The sequence below is a fragment of the Sus scrofa genome, chromosome 7 (genome assembly GCF_000003025.6).
Source record: "Sus scrofa isolate TJ Tabasco breed Duroc chromosome 7, Sscrofa11.1, whole genome shotgun sequence".
NCBI classification, from domain to species: domain Eukaryota; kingdom Metazoa; phylum Chordata; class Mammalia; order Artiodactyla; family Suidae; genus Sus; species Sus scrofa.
The window spans coordinates 58,017,786-58,035,834 of record NC_010449.5 but is presented as its reverse complement, the minus strand read 5'-3'; the positions used below and the strand labels follow the sequence as shown (position 1 = coordinate 58,035,834).

The 18,049-nt window shown below is 45.9% G+C and overlaps 1 protein-coding gene across 1 annotated transcript; it reads right to left on the bottom strand.

Annotated features, from left to right (window-relative positions):
* On the bottom strand, window positions 11,339-12,467 carry IMP3 (IMP3, U3 small nucleolar ribonucleoprotein). The gene has a single exon (NM_001243292.1). The coding sequence runs from the start codon at window positions 12,419-12,421 to the stop codon at window positions 11,867-11,869; it is 555 nt and encodes a 184-aa protein (NP_001230221.1). The 5' UTR covers window positions 12,422-12,467; the 3' UTR covers window positions 11,339-11,866.

The following is an 18,049-nucleotide window of genomic DNA, read 5'->3' as shown; positions in this document are numbered from 1 at the left end:
TCCTAGTCGGATTTGTTAACCACTGAGCTACAACAGGAACTCCTATTCTTCTTTTTTTTTTTCTGGCCACATCTGCAGCATATGGAAGTTCCTGGGCTAGGAATCAGAGCTAGCCCAGGAGTCAAATCAGAGCTGCAGCTGTAGGCCTACAGAACAGACTTGGGGTTGCCAAGGGGGACATGGGCGGGAGTGGGATGGATGGAGAGTTTGGGGTTAGTAGATGCAAACTATTACATTTAGAATGGATAAGCAATGTGGTCCTACTGTATAGCACAGGGAACTATACCTGGTCTTTTGGAATAGACCATGATGGAAGATAACATAAGAAAGGGAATGTAATTTATGTATGACTGGGTCACTTTACTGTACAGCAGAAATTGGCACAACATTGTAAGTCAACTGTAATAAAATAAATAAATTTTAAAAATTAATGAGGTAACTTTTAGAAAGTCCTGGAGAAGGGAGGTGCTGGTTGCCAGGGGAACCGATGTGCGATTGGTGGGTTATAACTTTTGGTCTAATGTCTCTCCTTTCCCCACCTCCTAGGAGGGGAGAGGGGCTGGAGGTTGAGTTAATCACCAACGGCCAATGATTTAATCAATTTTGTCTGCATAATGAAGCCTCCATAAAGATCTTAAAACTGCCAACTGGGGAGTTCCCATGGTGGCTCACTGGAAACAAATCTGACTAGTATCCATGAGGATTCATGTTTGATTCCTGGCCTAGGGGATCCAGAGTTGGTGTAAGCTGTGGTGTAGGTTGTAGACTCAGCTCAGATCCAATATTGCTGAGGCTGTGGTATAGGCCAGTGGTTGCAGCTCCGATTTGACCCCTAGCCTGGGAACCTCCATATGCCACAGGTGCTGCCATTAAAAAAAAACAAAAAACAAACAAAACAAAACAAAAAAACCACCCAAAAAACAAAACAAAAAAACAAACCAACTGGGTTTGGAAAGCATCTGTGATGCTGAAAACTGGAGGTGCTGGGAGGGTGGCACATCTAAAGAGTGGTGCCCTTCCCCCATACCTTGCCCTATGCTTCTCTTCCATCTGGCTGTTCCTGAGTTTAGATCTTCTTATAATAAACCGGTAATCTAATAAGTAAACTGTTTTCCTGAGTTCTGTGAGTGGCTCTAGCAAATTAATCAAGAGGGAATTCATGGAGCCTCTGATTTACAGACAGTCCATCCAAAAGCATAGGTTACCGATCCGGCGTTGCCGTGAGCTGTGGCATAGGTCGCAGACACATCTTGGATCCCGTGTTGCTGTGGCTGTGGTGTAGGCCGGTGGCTACAGCTCCGATTGGACCCCTAGCCTGGGAACCCCCATATGCCACGGGAGCAGCCCTAGAAAAGGCAAAAAAGACAAAAAAACAAAAAACAAACAAAAAAAGAATATATATACATGTATGATTGAATCACTTTGCTATACAGCAGAAATTAACACAACATTGTAAATCAGGAGTTCCTTTGTGGTGCAGTGGAAATGAATCTAACTAGTACCCAGGAGTATGCGGTTCAATCCTTGGCCTCCTTCAGTGGGTCAGTGATCTGGTGTTGCCATGAGCTGTGGTGGGGGTAGCAGATACGACTCTGATTCTGCATTGCCGTGGCTGTGGTGTAGGCCAGCAGCTGCAGCTCCAATTGGATTCCTAGCCTGGGAATCTCCATATGCCACAGGTGCACTCCTAAAAACCAAAGAAAAAATAAAAAAAAACATTGAAAATCAACTTTACTTCAATAAATGTTTTTTAAAAAGAACTGGAAAATGCTCGAAGTGTATTTTCTTTGATTATAATAAAAAATAACCAGGAGTTCCCATGTGGCTCAGTGGGGTAAGGATCTGGCATTGTCCCTGCAGTGGCACAAGTTGCTGCTGTGTGTGGTTCAATCCCTGATCCAGGAACTTCTGCATGCCTCAAATGCAGCCAAAAAATAAAATATAAGTGAAAAACAATCTATTTTACCTTGAAGTTCCTTCCTGTTCAATTTATGCTTATTCCTTTTCCTGTTTTTATGAAAATGGCCTGGCTAGTTTGTCACGAAGTTCCTCGGAGACATCTTAACATTAAAAGCATGGAGTTCCCTGGTGGCTCAGTGGGTTAAGGATCAGGCATTGTCAATGCTGTGGCTATGGTCACTACTGTGGCATGGGTGTGATCCCTGGCCTGGGAATTTCTGCCTGCTGCAGGTGCAGCCAGAAAAATATATATATAGTTATCTCCTGAAGAATGTATCCTTCACTTTGAGAGAATATTACTAGGTGTTTGTTAATAGGAAATAAGTTAACCTATGTTGACTGAAATAAAAATGCACAGCCTGAGAGCTGTTTCAGTTTTATTTGGGGACTTAACTGAGCACTATAGCCCAGGAGACAGTTCTCAGATAGCTCTAAGGAAGTTCCTGTCGTGGCTCAGTGGAAATGAATCTGACTAGTATCCATGAGGGACACGGGTTCGATCCTGGCCTCACTCAGTGGGTTAAGGATCCAGTGTTGCTGTGAGCTGTGGTGCAGATCAAAGATGCAGGAGTTCCCATCGTGGCGCAGTGGTTAACAAATCCGACTAGGAACCATGAGGTTGCGGGTTCGGTCCCTGCCCTTGCTCAGTGGGTTAAGGATCCAGCATTGCCGTGAGCTGTGGTGTAGGTTGCAGACGCGGCTCGGATCCCGCGTTGCTGTGGCTCTGGCGTAGGCTGGTGGCTACAGCTCCGATTCGACCCCTAGCCTGGGAATCTCCATATGCTGCGGGAGCGGCCCAAGAAATAGCAAAAAGACAAAAAGACAAAAAAAAAAAAAAAAAAAAAAATGCAGCTCAGATTGGCTGTGGTGTAGGCCAGCGGCTACAGCTCCAATTTGACCCCTAGCCTGGAAACCTCCATATGCTGTGGGTGTGGCCCTAAAAAAAAAAAAAAAAAAAAAAGTTAGCTCTAAGGAACTGCTCTGAAAAAGTAAGTGGGGGAGGCCAGTATGTCCGTAATTTTGGAGAAGCGGTACATGCAATAAAGTACACATCTCGGTAGAAGGGTATTGCTAGTCACAAGGAACAGTTACCTTTTTTTTTTCTTTTTCTGTTTTTGGCCACCCTGAAACATATGCAAGTTCCCAGGGCAGGGATGAGACCTGGGCTGCAGTTGCAAACTATGCTGCAGCTGTGGCATTGCCAGATCCTTAACCCACTGTTCCGGACTAGCAATCAAACTTGCATCCCAGGGCTCCAGAGACACCGCCGCCAACCCCACTGCACGACAGTGGGAACTCCACAGTTATCTTAATGATTTTACTGCTTTTCTAAATATGGGAAAGTACAAGAAATGTAGTTCATAAAATTTTCTCCTGAAAATGTCTAACTATCTGAAGGCCTGTTCTGACACTTTTCCCAGAGCTCTGAGGGCCTCATTCCTCACTGCCACCCTGAACGAGATACCGGCGTTTTTAGCAACATGGGTGGACCCAGAAATTATAATGCTACGAAGTCAGTCAGACAAGGAGACACCAACATCAAATGCTTTCACTGACATGTGGAATCTGAAAAAAAGGACAGAATGAATTTTTTTGCAGTATAGATGCTGACTCACAGACTTTGAAAAGTTATGGTTTAGGGTGTGTTGAAGGTTAGCAACTGCAGTGGCTAAAGACTCAGTCCTTGTAGAGCTGGATGGTGAGCAACATTCTTTACTTGGCACCCACCTGCTATGACTTGGATGCCTTTTTCCCATAATTTCACTGGTACCGAATATCTTCGATTCACTTTTTTTTTTTTTTTTTTTTTTTTGTCTTTTTAGGGCCGCACCTGCAGGATGTGAGGTTCCCAGGCTAGGGGTCCAATCGGAGCTACAGCTGCCAGCCTACACCACAGCCACAGCAATGTGGAATCCGAGCCTCATCTGCAACCTATACCACAGCTCACAGCAACACTGGATCCTTAACCCACTGATTGAGGCCAGGGATTGAACATGCGTCCTCATGGATACTAGTGGGGCGTTAACCACTGAGCCATGACGAGAACTCCCACTCTTTTTTTTTCTGCTGTGCCTAAGGCACATGGAAGTTCCCAGGCCGGGGATCAAAACTGCACCACAGCAGCAATCCAAGCCACTACAGTGACAATGCTGAATCCTTAACTCATTGCACCACAAGGGAACTCCCCCTCCTTTTTTTCCCCAATTCACTTTTTTTTTATTACTCAATGAATTTATTACATTTATGGTTGTACAATGATCATCACAATCCAATTTTATAGGATTTCCATCCCACAACCCCAACACATCCCCCCACCCCCTGAACTGTCTCCTTTGGAAACCATAACTTTTTCAAAGTCTGTGAGTCAGTATCTATACTGCAAAAAAATTCATTCTGTCCTTTTTTTCAGATTCCACATGTCAGTGAAAGCATTTGATGTTGGTGTCTCCTTGTCTGACTGACTTCACTTAGCATGATAATTTCTGGGTCCACCCATGTTGCTAAAAACGCCGGTATCTCGTTCCTTTTAATGGCCAAGTAATATTCCATTGTGTATATGTACCACATCTTCTTGATCCACTCCTCTTTTGATGGACATTTGGGTTGTTTCCATGTCTTGGCTATTGAACATAGTGCTGCAGTGAACATTGGAGTACATGTTTCTTTTCCACTCCTGGTTTTCTCTGGATAGATGCCCAGGAGTGGGATTGCTGGATCAAATGATAGTTCTATTTTCAGTTTTCTGAAGACTCTCCATACTGTTTTCCACAGTGGTTGCACCAATTTACAATCCCACCAAAAGTGTGATAGGGTTCCTTTTTCTCCACTCTTATTGTTTGTAGACTTTTTGATAGTGGCCATTCTGGCTGGTGTAAGGTGGTACCTCATCGTGGTTTTGATTTGCATTTCTCTAATAACGAGTGATGTTGAACATCTTTTCATGTGTTTTTCGGCCATCTGTATGTCTTCTTTGGAGACTTGTCTGTTTAGATCTTCTGACCATTTTTTGATCGGGTTGTTTGTTTTTTTTGGTGTGGAGCTGCAGAAGGTGTTTTAAGTTTCGGAGATTAATCCCTTGTCAGCCAATTCACTTGTGAAGATTCTCTCCCATTCTGTGGGTTGTCTCTTCATTTTGTTTAGGGTTTCCTTTGCTGTGCAGAAACTTTTTTTTTTTGTTTGTTTTTTTGCCATTTTCTTGGGCCACTCCTGTGGCATATAGGGGTTCCCAGGCTAGGGGTTGAATTGGAGCTGTAGCCGCCGGCCTACGCCAGAGCCACAGCAACGCAGGATCCGAGCCACGTCTGCAACCTACACCACAGCTCACGGCAACGCCGGATCCTTAACCCACTGAGCAAGGCCAGGGATCGAACCTGAAACTTCATGGTTCCTAGTCGGATTCATTAACCACTGAGCCACAACGGGAACTCCCAGAAACTTTTAAGTTTCATTAGGTCCCATTTGTTTATTTTTGGTTTTACTGTCATTACTCTAAGAGGTGGATCTGAGAAGATGTTGCTGTCGTTTATGTCAAAGAGTGTTTGGCCTATGTTTTCCTCTAAGAGTTTTATAGTGTCTGGTCTTATATCTAGGTGTTTAATCCATTTTATTTTTGTGTATGGTGTTAGGGAGTGTTCTAATGTCATTCTTTTACATGTGGTAGTCTGGTTTTCCCAGCACCACTTCTTGAACAGGCTGTCTTTTCTCCCCCAATACACTTTTAAGTCCAAAAGCAACAAGGCAATTTGTCTGGGCCTCTCTAGCAGACCTGACCACGTGACTCTAAAATATTCACATCCTCAAAGCTTTTCCTTGGGCAGTTGCCTTTTAAAATAGACTTAAGTTGAAAGAAAGATGATGTAAAGAAAACGATTAAGAAAATAATAACAAACAAACAAACAAAAAAAAATTGGGAGTTCCTGTCATGGCGCAGTGGTTCATGAATCCGACTAGGAACCATGAGATTGCAGGTTCGGTCCCTGCCCTTGCTCAGTGGGTTAACGATCCGGCATTGCCATGAGCTGTGATGTAGGTTGCAGACGCGGCTCGGATCCCGCGTTGCTGTGACTCTGGCATAGGGCTACAGCTCCGATTGGACCCCTAGCCTGGGAACCTCCATATGCCGCGAGAGCAGCCCAAGAAATGGCAAAAAGACAAAAAAAAAAAAAAAAAAAAAAAAAAAAAAAAAAAAAAAGAAAAAGAAAAAGAAAAGAAAATAATAGCTGTGAGAGGTAGCCAAATGCAAAGTGAGGGGATACCATGCACAAAAGATTGTCCTCCTTTCTGACAGCACTTGCAAATTTCGGGGGTTCCCCAAACCATCCTCAGGTTTGACAATTCACTAGAAAGACTCACAGAACTCACAGAAAGTTGTTATTCTCAGTTATGGGAAAGGGAATAGATACAGATTAAAGTCCTCTAAGGGAAGTAAGCCCAGAGCACAGAGCTCCATCGTCTTCTGCCTAATGTGATCAGGACAGCTTTGCTCTGTCAGCTTCGATGTATGACAACACGAATGGAGCACTGCCATCTAGAGATCACTGGGTTAGAGTCTTTATTGAGGCTCCATCACATAGAAATGGTTAACTGTCCATCCAGGGGCAGTTTTTAGCCCCCTCAATAAGCCCAGCTGCTGCCCCAAAGGTCCCACCCTCCATCACATTATGGGTGTGGCTCAGAGCCACCCTAATCACATTGCTGCTCTCTGCTCCCAGGACCCCAGGTAACCAAAGACATTCCTATCAGGTGTGGCATTCCAAGGGTTTAGGGATTACCTCCCAGAAGCAAGGGCCATGATCCCTGAGTGCAAGGTTAAATTATTTACTACACAGTAATTCAAGTGGGAAGGGGCTTTGGCAAATACTGTGATAACAACGGTTCAGTTCGGAATGACTAGATCTTGGGAAACCACGCGAGGCTGGCTGAGCCTAGAGATAAACCCAGAGATTTAAGTAGCCGGTTCACTGAGTCTCTGCCCTCTTGGGATAGAGCCCATGCCTTCTCTGTATGGCATGAGACTCGTTTCTCTGGCGTTTTTTGTTTTTATTTTTTTTTGTCTTTTTAGGGCTACACCTGCGGAATATGGAGACTCCCAAGCTAGGGGTCCAATCAGAGCTGCAGCTGAGGTCTACGCCACAGCCACGGCAACACTGGATCCTTAACCCACTGACCAAGGCTAGGGACTGAACCTGCATCCTCACAGAGACTATGTCGGGTTTTTAATCTGCTGAGCCACAACCGGAACTCCCAGGTGTGTGATTTTAATTAGAAGCCCATGGGGAGGAGTTCCCATTGTGGTGCAGCAGAAACAAATCTGACTACAGAGCATGAGGTTGCGGGTTCCATCCCTCGCCTTGCTCAGTGGGTTGGGGATCCGGCATTGCCTAGAGCTGTGGTGTGGGCTGCAGACTCGGCTGGGGTCCCCCACTGCTGCATAGGCCAGCAGCTGTAGCTGTGATTCGACCCCTGGCCTGGGAACCTCCATTTGCTGCAGGTGCAGCCCTAAGAAGTGAGGGAGCGGGGAGCCCATGGGGAGTTGCCTGGTGGCCTAGTGGTTAGGGTTTGGTGTTTTTACTGCTTCAGCCTGGGTTCAATCCCTGGTTTGGGAACTGATATTCCACATCAAGCCACTGCACACAGTAGCAAAAAAAAAAAAAAAAAAAAAGCCCATGGGTTTAAGTCCTAATCTGGGTTTTGCATGGGTTTGCATCCTGGCCTGTGGGTTCAAGTCCCAATCTGAGATCTGAGTTGTGCAATGTCAGTCATACTCACCACAGGCACACTGAGAGTGATATTAAAATGATGTGCAAGTTAATTGCTGCTGCTGGAGGATGAGACAAATGCACCCCAGCCAAGTTGCCACAGTTACCCCAAACCAAGGCATCCTAGACCTAGACCAGCTGACAGCCAGCCAGCCCATGCCCAGACTTAAAAGAGAGCACAGTCAAGGTCAGCAGAGTCATGAATCCAACACATCCTCAATCACAAAATCCAAGTGAGCCCAGCAAAGACCTGAAGTTGCCCAGTTGACCTGCAAATTCATGAGCTAAACAAACGCTTATTGTTTTAGCTCTGAATTTGGGGCTGGGTTTGCTACACACCATTATTGAGGCAAAAGATAACTGATACAGAAATTGGCAAGACCAGAGGTACAGGTGACAAGGTAGCCACGGAGCTGGGCACTGCCAAGGCTCTGACCTAATTCCTATAACCTGGGGCCTGAGCGCTCCTCTTCCCTTCTGTTGGCTACTTCTCTGGCTTGTAGAGCCCCAAACCCTCAGCTACTGGCGACTTCTGTGGTCAGAGGCATTTTTACCTTGACACAGTCCACCTGTAAAATCCTATGGAGTCAGGGAGAGAGGCGGCAGGCCTCAGGCAGGATAGCAGCCACGTGCTTTCATCCACAATGCTCCCAGTTCTGTTTGGTCTCCTAATTTTGATTCTCCAGATCCAGCCAGAGTCCCTTGGACCTAACTTGACAATGAGGCCTGCCCAAGAGTCCATGTGAACATACAAGGTCATCAGGAGGCTTTGTGCTATCAACACAGGCATCTGCACTTTCACCGAATGGCTGCCATGTGTCTTGACACCTGGATGGGGGGTGGGGATGGGGGGAAGACAAGCTTGTCTCTTGCCTCAGTCCTTACTTCCTTCCTATTAGTCATGTCCTCCTCCTTTGTACTAGAGAGGTTCCCTAGAAACAGAGCCTGAGGCAGGGATGGGAGGGAATGTGATTTATCAAGAAGGTACCCTTAAGGAAAGAGCTTCCAAGAGGTGAGGGAAGCAGGAGAGGGAAGAAAGACCAGAGCTGGGATGTGGACTCAAGGAAGGCCTAAGCTCCGCTTGACCCAAAGGGGCTCTGTGCCACAGATGCCCTAGTGTGAGGCGAGGGGCTTGGCCTTTTGTTCCCCCTATCAGTCAGTCACTAGCTGCAGAGCAGTGATTGAAGGTAGCGATAAGGAGTTTCATCTCTAGGGTGAGGAGGCTCAAGTCAGCAGAGGCAATTCCCCAGAGGAGGGAGGTGGCTAACACTGACAGCACCTGGGGCGTGGGCACCCTCACCAACTAAGGGGCATCTGGCTGAGGTACCAAGAGTATCTATTATAGTCTCCAAAACAGACTGCTAACACAGTTACTTCTCTCCAGCCTCACAGCCACCACTGATCCATCCATACCATTGTTTCTCACCTATAAGACTGAAAAGCCTTCTTACTGCCCTTTACACATCCATGCAGGCAGGTCCATGTCTAATTCAGTCTTTACATAATACCAAATTGATCCTCAAAACATATTAATGTTACTGAGTTGGTCCTACTCTTTTTTTTTAAAATCTTGCTATAATAACTTCTAATAGTTGTACTTCATTGTAAAGATATCCAGTAATTTAACCAGTCCCCTCCAGACACATTTTAAATTTCCCCCTATTATATTCTACAGAGTTCCCTGGTGGCTCAGTGGGTTAAGGATCTGGTGTTGTCACTGCTGTGGCTTAGGTTAGGTAGCATGGGTTTGATCCCTGGCCTTGGCAACAGTGGATCCTTAACCCACTGTGCCCGGCTGGGGATCGAATCCATGGTGCCAAAGAGACTATATATATCTCTATCTCTCTCTCTGTATATGTGTGTGTATATATATATATATATATATATATAGCTTCTTTCATGTATATGTGTGTGTATCTATCATATGGAGTTTCCTGGGCTAGATGCTGAATTGGGGCTGTAGCCACCAGCCTACACCACAACCATAGCAATGTGAAATCTGAGCCGTGTCTGTGACCTACACCAAAGCTCACGGCAATGCTGGGTCCTTAACCCACTGGACGAGGGCAGGGATAGAACCTGCGTCCTCGATGCTAGTCAGATTTGTTTCCACTGAGTCACAACGGGAACTTCCCGCCTAGCCATTTTTAAGTACACAATTCACTGGCACTAATTACATTCACAATATTGTGCAACCACCACCACTATTTCCAAATTTTTTCCATTGCCCCAAATACAAACTCTGTAACCATTAAGCAATAATTCTTTTTTTTTGTCTTCTTGTCTTTTTTTTTAGGGTCGCACCTGCGGCATATGGAGGTTCCCAGGCTAGGGGTCTAATTGAAGTTGTAGCCGCTGTCCTACGCTACAGCCACAGCAATGCTGGATCCAAGCCGAGTCTGCAACCTACACCACAGCTCACGGCAACAATGGATCCTTAACCCACTGAGCGAGGCCAGGAATTGAAACCACAACCTCATGGTTCCCAGTCGGATTTGTTTCTGCTGTGCCACCATGGGAACTCCTCATTCTTTCTTTTTTTTCCCCCCCTTTTTAGGGCCTCACCTACGGCATGGGGAGGTTACCAGCCAGGGGTTGAACTGGAGCTGCAGCTGCCGGCCTACACCAAAGCCACAGCTACACCAGATTTGAGCTGCGACCTATTCCACAGCTTGTAGCAATGCCGGATCCTTAACCCACTGAGAGAGGCCAGGGATCAAACCTGCAACCTAATGGATACTATCTGGGTTCTTAACCTGCTGAGCCACAACGGGAACTCCTGTTTTAATATAATACTGTGTGTTAATCCCAAACTTCTAATTTGCCCCCTCTTGGTAATCATACATTTGTTTTCTATGTCTTGAGTCTATTTGTTTTGCAAATAAGTTCATTTTTATCATCTTTTCGATTCCCCATATAAGTAATATCATGCACTGTTTGTCTGATTTACTTAATATGAAAATCTCTTGCATGAGTGAGGTCGTTTCCCTACTCCCGCTTCCAGGGAGGGGGCTGGATTAGATCAGGGCCTCTAGCTTCATATTCCTCCACTGTCGTCAGGCTAGGTTCCCTGATTCCCAATCCATCCATGGCTTCTCTATAAAACCCACCCCAACTGAGAATTAGAATTCACCTTTGTCTAAACTAAAGGCTGGGCAGGGAGTGATGCTGGGCTGTGATGGGCAGAGGTGGTCCAGGTTCTGCTCTGGGCAGGCAGCCCTGGGACCTCTGGAGGGCCCCACTCCTAAGACTATCTAAGTTTCCAGGAACCTCCTGGGCCACTTCTAACCACTAGATGGCCAAGCTACAGGGTGATTATTTCCTTAGGCAAGCAAACACTTCAGCCCTCTAATGCGGTATTTCCTGGACTTGGAATGTCAACAGGAAGCCCTGTGGGGAAGGCCTCTGCCAAAACACTCATTCCAAGGAAGGGATTGGTAAACTAACAAATTTGTCCAGCCTTGTACAACATCCTGCAACCTCCACACGCAGGCCCTACTGCTGGCCTCAGCCATAGGCAGATCGCTGCTGTCACTATTCCTCTTCTCTGGGTTCCTGAACCAAGGAGACCTATAGATGTGACCCTATGTGAGAAAACAAGAAAAAATGTACACTTTAACGGTAGTTAAGCCATTTATTGGCATTAGGAGAGCATTCCTTTAAACAAGAAAAAAAGACTCAGAACACTAAAATATCACCCATTTTATGAAAACTTGAGACCAAACTCTCCAACATCTGTACACAGCTTAATCAAGAAGAGGAGTAAGAATTCGAGTTAAATAAGTTAAACCAAACTGTCCTACAAGAAGATGAAAGGGAAATGTAGGGGTGCCCCCCCCCGCAAAGTCCTTTCTTTCACACTACGATGTTTCAGGTACCAAAATCTAACAACTCCCCAGTGAAGCACAAAACCGCTTCTCATGGTCTCTAAAGGCAGTCATTTAATTCTAAATCGTCCAAAGGCTAAGAAAAATTCGTGGAAAACGGGCGTACCCTTTGGCTCCGCGCGTGGCTTGTAGCTGAGGAGCCAAGTTCTTAATAACCGACGACTAGCTGACACACTTCTGGGAGAGCGTCCTCACAGAATCTCAGGCATCAGGTCTGGGCTTCTGCATCTATAAAATGCCGTCCTAGGGAGGGAGGACCCGCTAGGCTTCCAGATCGAAGTCGTCACGCTCCTCATTGTACTCCAGCACGTGCCGCTTGATCTTGGACGAGTCAACCCAGGTAACAAAGTCCTCCATGCTGCGCGTGACAAGGAAGGCGGGATCCGTGACCACGTCGGGGCCCACGCGCACGTGGCCCTGCTCTACGAAAGTCACGGCGGCCTGGAGGTGTTGAGCCATGCGCAGCTTAAGGAGCACCGTGGGCAGGCGGCGGCGGCAAAAGGACGAGGCAGTGACGAAATCGCATAGTTCCAGCGACCCGCGCGTGGGCACTAGGCCGAGAGCATACAGCTTGTCCAGCAGCGCTGCCGAAGCGCGCACGCGAAAAGGGTCCCGCTCCGGCAAGTCCCGCAGGCGCCGCGCCAGTTCGCGTACAGCACGGCTCAGTTGGTTGTAGCGCGTGTAGTCCTCCCGCCGCTGCAGCCGATAACGCCGCAACACGCGAAGCTCATGCAGGTTATGGTCGGTGACCTCCCAGTTTAGGAAGTCCACCTGCTTCAGCAGCTTTTGCTCGTGGAACTTAAGCTTCCGCACCATGATGGCGGCTCCGATACCGCTGGACCAGAGGCTCAGAGCGTGTTCCGGAACCCGAGCGACTTCCGCCCCCGCATGCCAAGCCCGGGCCACCCTGGGAACTCTGAGCCAATGAAAGAAAGGCTCGGTGCCACGCCCCCTATTTCCATTGGTCAAAGTGGAGTCACGGCCCTGAGTCCGTATCTCGCGTTTTTCTCCGCGTTCTCCAAGAGAAGCCGGGCAGAACTGCTGACGGAGGCAGGGGGCGGTCCCGAGGCAAGGCTGAGCGGTTTTAAGTTGCAAATGATTTACCACCTGGTGCTGTAATAGTTTCCTCTCTTTAAGACTTTTGCCATTCAAGGGATCTCAAAGTCTCTCCCACAAGAGCAAAAGAGACCAGTTCCGGGAAAGACGGAAGACTGCCGCTCTAGTTTGATCTACTGTGCTAATTGATCGTTGTGTGTGTGGCGGGGTCCTCCCACCTTGGTGGGGGGTGCTTCCTGGAGCAGGCCAGGGCTGACCCGGTATCTCCACCGCCCACGAACCCCAGGTTAATCACCAAGTGGGCGGAGCAGTTTCTTTCTGCCAAGTGGGGCTGGAATCCACCTAACCTATGAAATACTGATTCCCAGGTTGCTTCCTACATGGACTGAATCGGATCGACACAGGAGTCACCTAGAAATCTGTATTTTTATTATTTTTTTGTCTTTTTGCCTTTTCTAGAGCTGCTCCCGCGGCATATGGAGGTTCCCAGGCTAGGGGTCTAATCAGAGCTGTAGCCACCGGCCTAGGTCAAAGCCACAGCAACGCAGGATCTGAGGCCGCGTCTCCGGATCCTTAACCCACTGAGCAAGGCCAGGGATCGAACTGCAACCTCATGGTTCCTAGTTGGATTCCTTAACCAAGGCACCACTACGGAAACTCCCAAAATCTGTATTGTTAACAAGAATGACAGGTGATTCATAAAACCCAGTAAGTTTGAAAAGCTTGGATAGTAAGTACAAGTCCTGACCCTTTAATCTCGGCTCAAGCGAAATAGCTTGTCAGGGTGGATTTCTGGTCCCAAGTATTTAGTTAACAAGTTTAGCACATTTTCGGCTGGCAATATCTGTTTTATCTCAGTATAGCGTTAAAATAAAATTTAAAAAATCTTAGTGTAGTGCTACAGGACTAACCTCTTTATTTGCTCAAGACTTTGACGCCACCTAGCTTCTTCGCTGATCATTGTGGGTTTTTTATGCTTTTTATTTTTTTAAATAAAGTATTTGACATATGGAAAATACTGTATGTAACATATGTAAGATACAAAGTATAATGAGTACTTAGGGACCCACAGCCAGTATAAGGGTCACTAGGACCACCTCATCTACCTATTCCAGCCACTCTCCCGGCCAGAGGTAAAGGTAGCTACTCTCCTCAATTTAGTGTTTATTTTTACCCTTCATTTAAAAAGAAAAATAGGGGAGTTCCCGTCGTAGCGCAGTGGTTAACGAATCCGACTAGGAACCATGAGGTTGCGGGTTCGGTCCCTGCCCTTGCTCAGTGGGTTAACGATCCGGCTTTGCTGCGAGCGACCCGGCTCAGATCCCGCATGTTGCTGTGGCTCTGGTGTAGGACAGTGGCTACAGCTCCGATTCGACCCCTAGCCTGGGAACCTCCATATGCCTCCGGAGCGGCCCAAAGAAATAGCAAAAAGACAAAAAAGTAAATAAATAAATAAAGAAAGAAAGAAAGAAAAAGAAAAAGAAAAACAGTTTTATTATTGTAAATGCATCCCTGAAAACCGTCTCACTCAGAGTGTAGCCTGAGGATCAGCAGAGATCTATTGGAAATGCAGAATTTCAGGCCCCATTCCTGACCTACAGAATCAGAATCTACTTTTAATCAGATATCAAGGTAATTTGTACACATACATTTGAGAAGTGTTGCTTAGAAGACATGGCATCATGTGGAGTTTATTATACATGGCTGCAGTTGCTTTTTTTTTAACTGCTATGTAATATTCTATTGTTTGGTTTTATCCAATTTATTAATCCATTTCCTGTTGGATTTTTTTGGAGGGGCTATTTTTAGCAGTGCTGCCATTCACATTCTTTTAGATTTCTCCTTGCACATATGCAGTAGCTTCTCCTATACATCTTCAAATTGAATTGCTGAGTTGTAAAGTGCATGTTCAGCTTTACTAGATATTGCCAAATTGTTTTCCAAAGTGGCTGTACCACTTTATATTGCTTTGACAGTGCATGAGACTTCCCTTTGCTCCCCATTCTTTTCAACGCTTGGTGTTAGATTTTTTTAAATGTTTGCCAATTTGGTGAGTGTGTGATGGTATTTCATTGTGACTTTAATTTGCATTTCCTGGTAAATAAAGATTTCATATGTGTTTCCTCCTCTATATAATGCTTCTCCCTGTCTTTTGTCTATTTTTCTATTGGATTGTGGGGCAAGTAAAAAATGGCCCCTCCAACAGAACATTGTAAATCATCTATAATAGAAAAAATAAAAATCTTAAAAAAAAGAGAGAAAAAAAAATGGCCCCCCAAAGGTGTCTACCCAGAACCCGTGAATACTACCTTACAATGACAAAAGGGATTTTGCAGATGTGATTAAATTAAAGATCTTGAGATGGTAACATTGTCCTGGATTAACTGGGTAACTGGGTGAGTCTCATGTAATCACAAATGACCTTAAAAGTGACAGTGGAGGAGTTCCTGTCATGGCTCAGTGGTTAACGAATCTGACTGGGAACCATGAGGTTTCCGGTTCGATCCCTGGCCTTGCTCAGTAGGTTAAGGATGCGGCGTTGCTGTGAGCTGTGGTGTAGGTTGCAGACACGACTTGGATCCCACGTTGCTGTGGCGGTAGCGTAGGTCGGTGGCTACAGCTCTGATTAAACCCCTAGCCTGGGAACCTCCATATGCGGTGGGAGTGGCCCTACAAAAAGCAAAAAGACAAAAAAAAAAAAAAGAAAAAAGGTGACAGCGGAGTTCTCTTATAACTCTTGGTTAACTTCCTTGTCCCCAGACAATAAACATAATAAGTAAATTATATCTGTTAGCAGGTGATGAGTGTCAGGAAACAAAACTGGGTAGGATATAGGAGAGCTTGGGGTGAGGATGGGCTGTAACTTTAAACAGGGCATGTCAGGGTAGGTCTTACTGAGAAGGTGATATTTCATAGGGGGTTAGCCATGTGGCTATCCAGGGGAAGAGTATTTCAGAAAGAGGAAACAGTGCAAATGCCTTAAGATAGGAATATGCCTGGCATATTAGAATTGGAGAAACAAAGCCATCTTGGCTGGAGCAGCGTGGGCTAGGAGGGGAGGAAAGGGGGCTCAGATAACAGAGGCTCATAGGCCCTTGTAAGGACTTTGTTTTTTTAGGTTGAGTGAGATGAGGACACTGAGGGTTTTGAGAAGAGAACTGACCTCTAACTTATGCTTTAAAAGGATCACTCTGACTAATATGTTGAAAACAGACTGTCAGGAGGCAGGGTAGAAACAGAGGCAATTGGAAAGCTTGTGATGCAGGCAAGAAAGGTGGTACTAGTTGGGACTAGGAAAGAGATGCCAGAGTTTTGTCATGGCTCAGTGGTTAATGAACCCGACTAGTATCCATGAGGACATGGGTTTGATCCCTGGCCTCACTCAGTGGGCTAGGGATACAGCGTTGCTGTGAGCTGTGGTTTAAGTCACAGATGTGGCTCGGATCCGACGTTGCTGTAGGCGGCAGCTACAGCTCTGATTTGACCCCTAGCCTGGGAACTTCCATATGTCACAGGTGCAGCCCTAACAAGAAAAAAAAAAAAAAGGAAAAAAAAAAGAAAGAAAGAGATGCCAATGAGAGAGGAGTCCCAGGATAAGTAGAATAGTCAAAGGATGGCTCCAGTTTTGCACCTGAACAAATGGAAGAAAGTACTCATCATCTGATAAGGAGAAGGCCACCAAGTAGAACAGATTTGGGGGACAAAATTAGAAATTCAATTTTTGGAGTTCCCTGATGGCTCAGCAGATTAAGGATCCACTGTTGTCATTGCTGTGGTGAGGGTTACTTCTGTGGCTAGGGTTCAATCCCTGGAACTTTGAGATGCTGTGGGCATAGCCAAAAAAAAAAAGAAATTCAATTTTGGACATGTTAGGTTGGAGATGTCTATGAGACATCCAAAGGGAGTTGTCAAAGAAAAAGATATGTGGGTCTAATATTTTAGAGAAAGGCCTGAGCTGGAGACTTAAAATTTTGGGTATTATTGACAGAAAGATGGTGTTTGAAGCCATGAGCCTGGGTGAGATTGTTAAAGGAGTGAATATGGATAGAAAACAAGAGGACCACTCTACTAGTGTTAAGGATTATTGGTGAGAAGACAATGAATCAATGCAGTAGAAGGGAAACCAAGAGAGAATGGTCTTCCCAGTACAAGTCCAGAAAGGGTGTCCTGGGGGAAGGAGTCTCTGGTCAGATGACACTGAGAAGCTGAGTAAGAGGAGGACTGAGAATAACAACCTATGACTGTTTTTTGTTGTTCTTGTTGTTTTGTTTTGTTTTTTTCCACACTCTGGGCATATGTGAATTCCAGGCCAAGGACTGAATTCGAACCACAGCTGTGACAATGCAGGATTCTTAACCCTTAACCTGCTACGCCACAGTAGGAACTCCTAGGTCACCAATGACCTTGATAAGAATAGTTTCAGTAGTGTGAGGGCGAAAGAATGGCTAGAGGGGATTAAGAAGAGAAAGAGAGGAAAGATAGTGCAGGCAGCTAGTATAGAAGATGGCTATTTTGAGGAATTTGGTGCAAAGGTAAGCAGAGAAGTGGCGAAGTAGCCGGTGGAGAAAATCTAAAGATGTAAGTGATGGAGTTCCCGTCGTGGCTCAGTGGTTAATGAATCCGACTAGGAACCGTGAGGTTGCGGGTTCGATCCCTGGCCTCACTCAGTGGGTTAAGGATCGGGCTTTGCTGTGAGCTGTGGTGTAGGTTGCAGACGTGGCTCGGATCCCGCGTTGCTATGACTCTGGCGTAGGTTGGCGGCTACAGCTCCGATTCGACCCCTAGCCAGGGAACCTCCATATGCTGCGGGAGTGGCCCAAAAAATGGCAAAAAGGCAAAAAAAAAAAAAAAAAGTCAAATAAATAAATAAAATTACTTAAAAAAAATGTGGGTTGACTCTTCTTGCAACACCCACAGCTTGTTGGTTGTCATTCCAGTCATTCTACCTCCATAAAATCTCAAATTTACTTCTCCTCCGGTCATTACCCCTGCCCTATCTCAGGCGCTTTTCATCTCTTATCTGCATTACTATAGTCATAGACCAGTGTGTCCGCCATGCTGCCACCAGCAGTCAGCCTGGGAACCACTGGCCCCACCATTCTCCCTTGCTGATTCCTTTCCTAAAGGAGGAGATGTCTGGGGGATAGATGTTATTTCCTGTGCCTGAATCAGAGTCCCAGCAGCAAAGAAAGAACACACTCCAATTAGAATAATGTGAGGAGAATTTATTAATAAAGGAAATTCGCCCCAAAGGAATGGACAGGGTGTAGGGAAACCATAAAGGTTATTGCAGTTGCCTGAGACTGGTAACTGGGGGTCCTGTTACCCATAGGTTTAAAGAGGGTCAGGAATAGAAGACAAAGCTTCTGGAAATCTCTGTGAAGCTAA

Bases quoted from the DNA above. Each gene is read 5' to 3' on its own strand.
- IMP3 (NM_001243292.1), bottom strand. From the start codon at position 12,421: ATGGTGCGGAAGCTTAAGTTCCACGAGCAAAAGCTGCTGAAGCAGGTG.